At 41.5% G+C, this 8,725-nt stretch overlaps 2 protein-coding genes across 2 annotated transcripts in view; both read right to left on the bottom strand.

Moving 5' to 3' along the window:
• hpse (heparanase) overlaps positions 1 to 6,411 on the bottom strand; it is a 7,017-nt gene extending 606 nt beyond the window's left edge. The window contains exons 1-11 of the mRNA XM_035668270.1: positions 6,144 to 6,411; positions 5,297 to 5,421; positions 4,701 to 4,829; positions 4,118 to 4,291; positions 3,356 to 3,527; positions 2,836 to 2,883; positions 2,184 to 2,277; positions 1,994 to 2,100; positions 1,345 to 1,459; positions 870 to 994; positions 654 to 800 (exon numbers count right to left, since the gene is read on the bottom strand). Of these exons, the coding sequence (XP_035524163.1) occupies positions 654 to 800; positions 870 to 994; positions 1,345 to 1,459; positions 1,994 to 2,100; positions 2,184 to 2,277; positions 2,836 to 2,883; positions 3,356 to 3,527; positions 4,118 to 4,291; positions 4,701 to 4,829; positions 5,297 to 5,421; positions 6,144 to 6,367 (1,460 nt within the window). The 5' untranslated portion in view covers positions 6,368 to 6,411. The remainder of the gene's footprint in view (positions 1 to 653; positions 801 to 869; positions 995 to 1,344; positions 1,460 to 1,993; positions 2,101 to 2,183; positions 2,278 to 2,835; positions 2,884 to 3,355; positions 3,528 to 4,117; positions 4,292 to 4,700; positions 4,830 to 5,296; positions 5,422 to 6,143) is intronic.
• Positions 6,412 to 7,200: 789 nt separating this feature from the next.
• On the bottom strand, positions 7,201 to 8,481 carry LOC118332468 (helicase POLQ-like; the record flags this gene model as incomplete). The annotated part of the gene is given in 4 exon segments (XM_035667769.1): positions 7,201 to 7,766; positions 7,852 to 7,986; positions 8,113 to 8,226; positions 8,308 to 8,481. Coding segments are annotated over 4 exon segments (519 nt in total), but the record flags the coding sequence as incomplete, so codon positions are not given.
• Positions 8,482 to 8,725: the final 244 nt, after the last annotated feature.

Consider the following 8,725-nt stretch of genomic DNA (forward strand, 5'->3'; position numbering starts at 1 on the left):
AAATCCTTAATTCACCGAGTTAGACGTGAAAATATTCTGTCTTTGTCGGTGAGTTAAGGATTTATTACATATATAACAGTTCCAGCACATAACAAACCCACAAATTTGTTCAGGTTAAACAGGCTGATCAGTGACCTGCTGGCAGGTGTTACGCAGTCAGCTGACTGTGCTTCGTGGAGGACTGCTGTCAGTCTGTAAACTCTGTACTCACCTGTGCAGGTAGGAACATCTGAACTCTTATTACTATCTGCTACATCAGGTCTCTAGAGCTCTATGTGGATGGAGGCTCAATAAAACACTCCAGCAGTTTACAATCATCAAAGGATGAGATATCCTGACCTTGAATCCAAAAACTCTCAATCCTACATGTCACATAATGCAACTGGGACACAGACTGTATGTTAGCTCAGAGAACATTAAACATTAAAATGCTGCTTCTGTAGTCTACGAGCCTTAAACTGAAGTCAGAAGCTGATTTAATGAAGACAAACAACAAGCTGAAGGAGCCGTCGGACAGAAACTGGATGTTCTTTGTGTCCTCGCCTCGGAGAACCTCTTGCATTTAAAGTAAGTGATAAAACGTGACTCTTCACATGACCGAGGAGAGCAGATCTCAGGCTAACGCGCAGATAAATGGGTTTATTGACGGGCACCTGGAGTAGAGTCCCTCCTCCCCTGGCTGATCCGACTGCAGAACAAAAGCCTCCACTGTGCCGGAGGAGCCGAGACCGGGAACCGAGATCCTGGCCGGCTTCCTGCTCAGGTTCATAGACATCAACGTGACCGCTCCGCGTCTGTAACTGCAGAACAGAGCCAGCGTTACTATGGGAGGGCGGTCAGAGATTACAGCTGATGTTACAGCGACGTACCTCTGTCTGTGGGCGCAGTGCAGATACAGCCTCACTCTCTTACTGACGCCAACGCTGGGAAACGCCACGGCGCTCAAAACCTCCGGTCCAACCAGCCGCTTATAGAGAACGGACAGCCAGTAGTCCTGGAGGAGGTCAAACAAAAGGACAGACACTGGAACATCGTCAGTTACTTAAAGCTGCTCTCACTGACTGTTTGACCACCAGGGGGCAGCACATCCTGATACAAACTGATTTTAATTTATCTGTAAGTCAGTTCATGGATAGTTAGTCTATTTTTAGTCGTAGTAAAAGTAATTGATTAGGAAGATAACATGTTTAAACTGAATCAGATGTAGAAGTAGCAAAAACCCTTAAAACCCTACTTAAGTACACGTCTTGAGTATTTAGTAAGTTTTGGTTATTTTCCAACAGGCTGCTCAGATTAAACACACATCTTGCTACACACTCAGAGTTATAAACCATTGAGTCTTACAGGAAGAGGATCCAGGTTGTCGTCGACCAGGTGATAACTCCCAGAACCAATAAACACCTGTCGCATCACCACATCCAGCCCCAATCTGGCTGCCAGACCCAGTTTATCCAACCACCTACACACAGCATATAGTCAGCGACAGGGAAACACGTTAATCACACGTTAATAACACACCTGTACATTAATAACCCAGGTAGCTGTGTTAGGAGTTATTATTATGTATGAGAGGACTATTTAATGATTTAATGTCGCTATGACAACCACACGTGAGCCTCGTTGTGAGGGAGCAGCAGGGCAGCTTTAAGGTCTGTCATGAGACCGGGGCTGCTGGGTAATCAGTAAATTAAATTAAGTTCCTGTAGTGGTCCTGAGGAACCACCAACCTCCTGTTAAACACAGCGAGTACATTCCTGCTGGCTCTACGTTAACGTGATGTTCTCTGTTTGACCAACAATCCAAAACCCAAACCTTTCATTCATCATCAGAAAGACTAAAAAGTGGTTTAATAAATTAATTAATCATCAACATTGTTGCTGAATAATGTCCTGTTGAGCTAATGGTTTCAGCTCTGAGTGAAGTGTGTGGTTCTGGTCTCCGGACTCTTGACCCACATGTGGTCTCTGGACTGGATGGTCTCGTACGAACTCACATGAATCCAGCCACGAATGTGTCCGACAGTCCCACGGCTCCTCCTCCGTACGCTGAGCTCGTCTCTCCCAACCACACCGGCTTCACAGGAGACACCAGCTTCACTCTCTAAACGCGGAGAGAGAGAGAACATCCAGCTTAACAACCCGACGTCACCCCCGTATCCCTCTGCCTGTGCCGCACATTGTTACCTCCAGGACTTCGTGGGTCTTTAAGGCCAGAGTGTCCAGAACCTCGGGGTCTAGAAAGTCCTCCACGGACGTGTCTCTGCCGTTCACATAGTAGCTAGAGAACAGGATGAATACTTTTATTATTCAGATATTAACAAATCAAACTCTTCCTGTAACGAGAGGCGTCATTACATCAGGACCACGAGTACCGATTCATGCTAAATCAATTGGTGCCGAATTTTGGTACCTGAGAGTTAAACTCCTTGTAAATCCTTAATTCACTGAAATATTCTCCCGATATTCTCTCATCTACGTCGGTGAATTAAGGAATTTATCTTATACAACAGAGTTGGCGATTATAGTTGGAACAGAACACTACAGGAGACGGCTTTTAATCAGTTTGATTCTGTTTCTGTTCACTTTGAAGTGTTTTATTATCTGTGGAGTCTGGTGGGCACCATTGATTTGATCTGAGATACTGGAGCTCTAGTGCGACATCTAGTGTCAGTAAAGTTCATATATAAAACCGTGGACATATGTTCCACATTTATAATCTTCAGAAAACAATAAGGTAACAGTTTGTGAGAGCAGATCAGGAAGTGGATGGAGTTGATGGTGTGTAATGATGCTTTATGGCTGATATAAAGGCTGTGAACTGTAAAGGTGAACTCACTGGTGCCAGGTGACAGCGTCCACTGCCTCAGCTCCAGTCTGCAGGAACCTACAGCAAACACACACATCTTATCTTACTCACTGGTTGGCTGTGAGCTATTTACAGTGAGTGGTAGAATTAACTTTATCAGTACAACAAACACAGCTGCTAACCCTACCCCTGCACAAGAGTCATTATTGAACTAGTGTTTTGCTAACTAGCTGTGTAATGATTGATGTAGAATATCTAGAGCTTCATTAAAAGATAAAAGAAATAAAAGAAAACACTGTCTAATTAGCAAACTAAAGATTAATGTAAATTAGTTATGCTAACATTAGCTAACTTAAGATATGACTATGTTTCATTTTAAATAAAATGTGTCCTGGTAATTAAATATTTCTCAGTTTATTTCTGACTGGATGAAAATATCTCATCAATAATGAGTTGTTATTAATAAAGGGTTTGTAATTGAAGTGAATGTGAAACATTTATTGACATATTATTGATCCACTGGCTCTATAGAGACAGTGTGACCTCTCACCCCTCCAGGATGTCTGTCCGGCGGTCTCGTGGCTGCCCGACGTCCGGCCCGTATAGCCCGGCGCCGTGGTACAGTTGGGACTTTGACATCATCTCTCTGAGGCGGGTGAAGTCCTCTCCGAGCTGATATCCGTCCACTCGAATTCCCGCCTTCTTCTCGTAACTGTTGGGCTCTGAAGACAGATGACATGTTCACTTCCTGCAACACTAAACCACTCAAACAGTTTCCCTTCTCACATCAAACAACTTCCTGAACACATCACAATCACATGAACACAAGGAAGTGAAACTCAAACCTCAGATAACAGACCACACACACACACACACACACACACACACACACACACACACAACACACACAAAAAACTCTTTAAAATGAATCTTGGTGACTTTATATTTTTCAATTTCAGCCCAAATCAACCAATTCTGTCACAGTCTGTCCTCTTCCTGTTTGCTCTATTAAAAACATAAAAGAGACATTCACAGCTAAGTTAGCTAATGTTAACAAAACGCTGGCTAACAAACTAAAGATTCATATAATTGAGTTTATATTGATGTTAATTAGTTAGCTAGTCAGCTTGTGTTTTACTGTTTAGCAAAACATAAGCTAACTAGCTAGGTAACCAGCGTTGCTAACATTAGTTTTCAGATGTAGTTAACTTGCTAACACTTGATGTTGATTAGACGACGTTAACTTATCCGGTAACAAATGTCCTGATATTTTGTTCTATTGATATAAATGCAGATGTGTGCCGCTGTGTACCGTTGCCGAGCTCCCAGGACATCCTGTACTGTCTGGACTCGCAGTACTGCAGCAGTAAGTGGGCGTTGCTGCTGTTCCAGGTGTTATTAGCTGTTCTGAGCAGAGCGTTGAGCCCAAAGATCAGATCCATCCCCGAACAGTTGGTGAGGGAGTGCAGCTGGTCGACAGTGTACTCTGTCACAGCAGGAGGACACAACTGTCAGAGGAGCAACTACATTTATAGAAGACGAGGAAGGAAACCGAAAATCTGGCTAAAAATAATATAGGAGTCATTTACTGAAGATGGTGAATCATTTCTGACATTTTCAAAATGGACGTTTAAACCAGAATTGACCATATTTCAACTCCCAGTGGGATTTTGATAAATTCTGAGTTGGTTTTGATGCAAAAAAAATGCTGTTTGCTGGGTTGTTTGTAGGACTACGGTTCCACAGATGAGAGAAATGTAGAGCGGTGTTTCATCTGCATAGAGTAACATACATTCTGTGTTTACCAACATGAGCGTGTTAATTAAACAGCAGTGGTCCAAACATTGAGCCCTGTGGAACCCCTGATAACATTTGAACAGATTATAAACACGTACCTGTGAACTTCACTCTTTTGTACTTCCTCTGCAGATCTTCTCTCATCAGGATCACTTGTTGTTGAGTCCAGTCGTTCTTCAGCTTCTTCTCCAGCCACAACGGCAACTCCAGCGTATCACAGGATTGTTCTAACAACGACAGGGAATCTGATTTATATCGCACATTTCATTACATGTAAGCTGTTGCTTTTATTAATATGGAAAGGAGAACGAGGCGTCCATTATCAGGGATTAATGGATGACGTGGAGGCCATTAATCCCTGATAATGGATAACTGACAGAGCTAACGTTACACTAACTAACACTAATGTTACGCTATGAGACAGAAAGCTGGAATATTAATTGAACTTACAAACTAAGTTAGTGTCACTTACTAGTAAAATCTGCTAAATCTTTTTTAATTTCTAAAATTAAGTTTGTGTTACTTTAACATTTTTTGATGTTATCAGTGTCAACAATTAAAAATAAAAGTTAAAATAACTTATCGCATTACAGCGTGCGATGTAGCTGTTTCCAGGTTTGAGGTCGGTCTGTAGTTCCTGATCGGTTCCAGAGGAGGAGATAAAGTATTATTGTGTTTTATTTACTGAAGCTACCTGCAGTGAAACCGGAGTCCGGCCGAAGTCTCTGAGGACTGAACACCATGAAGTCTTGTTTGGTCCCCCCAAACCTCAAAAACGCCGGAGTCAAAGCTTTAGCCAACGTCCTGATCTTCGGAGAGCTGGAGAGGACAAAACAAACCGTAGTGATCAATAATGATATGATCAGTTTCTGTCTCTCAGCTGAACTGGATCGTTGAGTTGATCGTCTGTTTTCAAACGTGAACGAACTAAAACTCTGGAAGTTTAGATTTTGATTGAACATAAAGAGTTTAAATTAATGTTTCTGAGTCTTTAAAACGTAAAATTAAATTATGTTCAACAAAAGTAAAACACTGAGTTCAGCAAACTTTCCCTTTACAATCAATATTTTACTCAATAATCGGTGTCATAAAACCAAAAGTATTTGCATTGATTACTCATAAATTCACATTATCAATATCAACACAACTTCAGATTTATTCAAAACAACTGAATTAATTTGATATATTTTAGAGCTGATTGAACAAAGAGAGAAACTCATCTCTGATCAATATTGACAGGAAATAATAAAACTGCAGTTATTGAGTTCACCGTTTGTGTTCATTGATCAGTTGATCAGCTGCTGTTATTGATACTAATATAGTTGCTGATATTGCTGATATTAATCAATATGAAACATCCATTGAACAGTCAGTTTACCGGTTGAACCGGTTGATAAAGTTGTTTTAAAGGTTGATTTCAATCGTTTTGATTTCTGTTTAAACACAAACCGGTTCCTGTAGACCCTGATCCGGAGTCCAGAGGACCCAGAGCACATTAACTAACAGGATTTATTAAAACCCGGACCCAGACAGAGCCAGACCTCAGCAGGGACATGAAGCGCTCCTCCGCAGCCAGGCTGGCATCGATGGTGACTGACAGAAAGCGCGGATCCACCCGGCGGACCAGATCCAGCCGGTCCAGCCCCACAGCGGGGTCTGAAGAGTTCTGGTTCGGGTCTCTCATGTGGACTGCGTCAGTCCGGGAGCAGAGGAGGGACAGGAGCACCAGGACCGCGACTGACTTCATGACTGCAGACAGACACATGCTCAACACTTCCTGTTCACACCGGGACCAGGTCGATCCTCCACAGACCTGCAGGGGGACCACGTACACACCGACAGTGACCAGAGACCAGAGTCCGGAGTCCGGAGTCGTGGAAGAAGTAAAATAACTACCACAGTATAAAAGTACTCCATTACAAGTAAAGGTACCTGTTTATAATCCCCATTTCACTAAATGTAATCCGATTACATCTTTTGTTCTGTAACTGTAATGGATTACAGTTACCTATCCTGATCTCTCACTCACATGTAATCCATTGATTGACCACGGCCATATAAAGTACTCCATTACAAGTAAAAGTAGTGCCACATCGGTTACTTTAAAAATGTAATCTGATTACTAATTACCTGTTAAAAATGTAGTCAGTAACCTAATCCAAGTATCACAATATTAAAGTAACTTTATTACATCGTTGATCTGAGTGTAATCAATAAAACAGAATAATTATAATCCTGCTAATAATCCCCATTATCAGTGAATGTAACTGTAATCTGATTACATATTTGTTAAGTAACTGTAATGGATTAGTTACCTTGTTTGTGTCCTGATTACGTAACTCAGTTTCATGTAATCTATTACTCCTGAAGCCTAAAAATCTGAATAATTAAAAACCTTGTCTTCATAAAGTAACAGAATACTCTCTGAACTGTAGTTACATTTTTAACCGTCATTAGATAATCAATAATATTAACGATTGATCTCAGATTCAGACAATAAACGACAATCTATGAAAACACCAGAAACCCTCCAGATACTTTAATATTTAATATTCTACATCTCTTATAAACAAATATATTTATTATATTGTATTAAAATGTTTTACTGCAAAAGAGGTTCAGTAATCAATATTAATATCATTTATTTATTGATTATATTTTGTTTTATTAACCAAAGAAACTAAAGTTATTAAATAAATGTAATAAAAAAACAAAATATAGAAATAAAAGTGTCGCACTGATGCCTTTATGTTTATCATATATCTTAATAATAATAATAATAATAATAATAATAATAATGACTTTATGAGGATCAATAAAGTGTGATGTCAACATATACCAATAATTAAATGTGTGTTTTACAGTTTCTATTATTGATCAGTGGAGTAAAAATGATTCTAATGTTTGGGCACAAAAACATCAAACACAAAGTATAAAAGTAACTAAGTACCTTTACTCAAGTACTCTATGCGAGTACACTCATAATGTTTATAAGTAAATAAAATAACAGGTATAAAAATAAACAATATAAAACACTTTCAGTATTTTAATGAAACATTTCTTCTCAGTCAGTTCGGCTCCGGCGCCGTCGGAAGGTCGGATGGCGCCGTCAGCAGCTCGTCCACTTCCTCCTGAAGTGCCGCCGCCTTCTCGTTCACCAGCATCTGGAAGCAGAGAGACGCCGTCTGATCACACGCTCACTGTCACAGCGTGACGTCACAGCGTGATGTCACAGCGCAGCACACTCACTTTAGCAGACGCCACGATCTGATCCGCCTGCTTCCTGAACAGGTTCTCTATCGTCTCGGAGAGGACGGCGGGGTCGGCGTTCGCCAGGTGAGTCAGTGTTTTATAGCCGGCGTTGTAGAGCTGCTTCGCTCGCACCTGCAGGGAAAAACAGACGTTAGCTCGTTAATGTTGTTGTATAATATCACAGATTATATTTTTACTTTGGAAACAAGGATTCATTTCCTGTTGACTGATGAACCTTAATAAACGTGTTTCACTGACCTCCATGACTCCGGCGACCTCCATCAGAGGGACGAGTTCAGCCTTCACGCAGTAGCTCAGCCTCCGGGTCAGCTCCTTCAGCAGAGCCCTGAACGGCCACAACTCCTCCAGCTCCTGAGCACACACAGGAACATTGATCAGTCTGACAGACCTGAGATCAGCTCGACGTCGCTCTGACAGTTTCAGTATGGGTACCTCGGTGAAGTGCAGCACGCAGGAGCAGAACGCCGACGAGGAGCTGAGCAGGCTCTGGATGAAGCCTCGGCTCATCTGGAACTTGTCGGCGACGCTCCACAGGTCGGTCTCCTTCAGCAGAGTGAACAGGACCAGAGCCAGGTACATCCGGCCCACCACCTCCATGTTCACGCTCTGAAACACACGAAGGAGACGTGGCGTTGGTTCGGCACAACCAGGACGAGTCTGGTGGGCCGTAGCACCCGTTGTTCTGATCTACTCTTGTGCGACATCTAGTGGCAGTAAAGTTCATATATAAAACCTTTAATTTAAGTTAATAGATTCCTGAATTTATAATCCATTTTAGTAATTAATAACATCAAAGTTATAATCTTTTAAAGCAGTAATACGCAGATTGTTGTTGTTTGTTCCACTAACA

This window comes from Morone saxatilis, unplaced genomic scaffold (assembly GCF_004916995.1).
Source record: "Morone saxatilis isolate NCDOM2014 unplaced genomic scaffold, NCSU_SB_2.0 Contig21, whole genome shotgun sequence".
NCBI classification, from domain to species: domain Eukaryota; kingdom Metazoa; phylum Chordata; class Actinopteri; family Moronidae; genus Morone; species Morone saxatilis.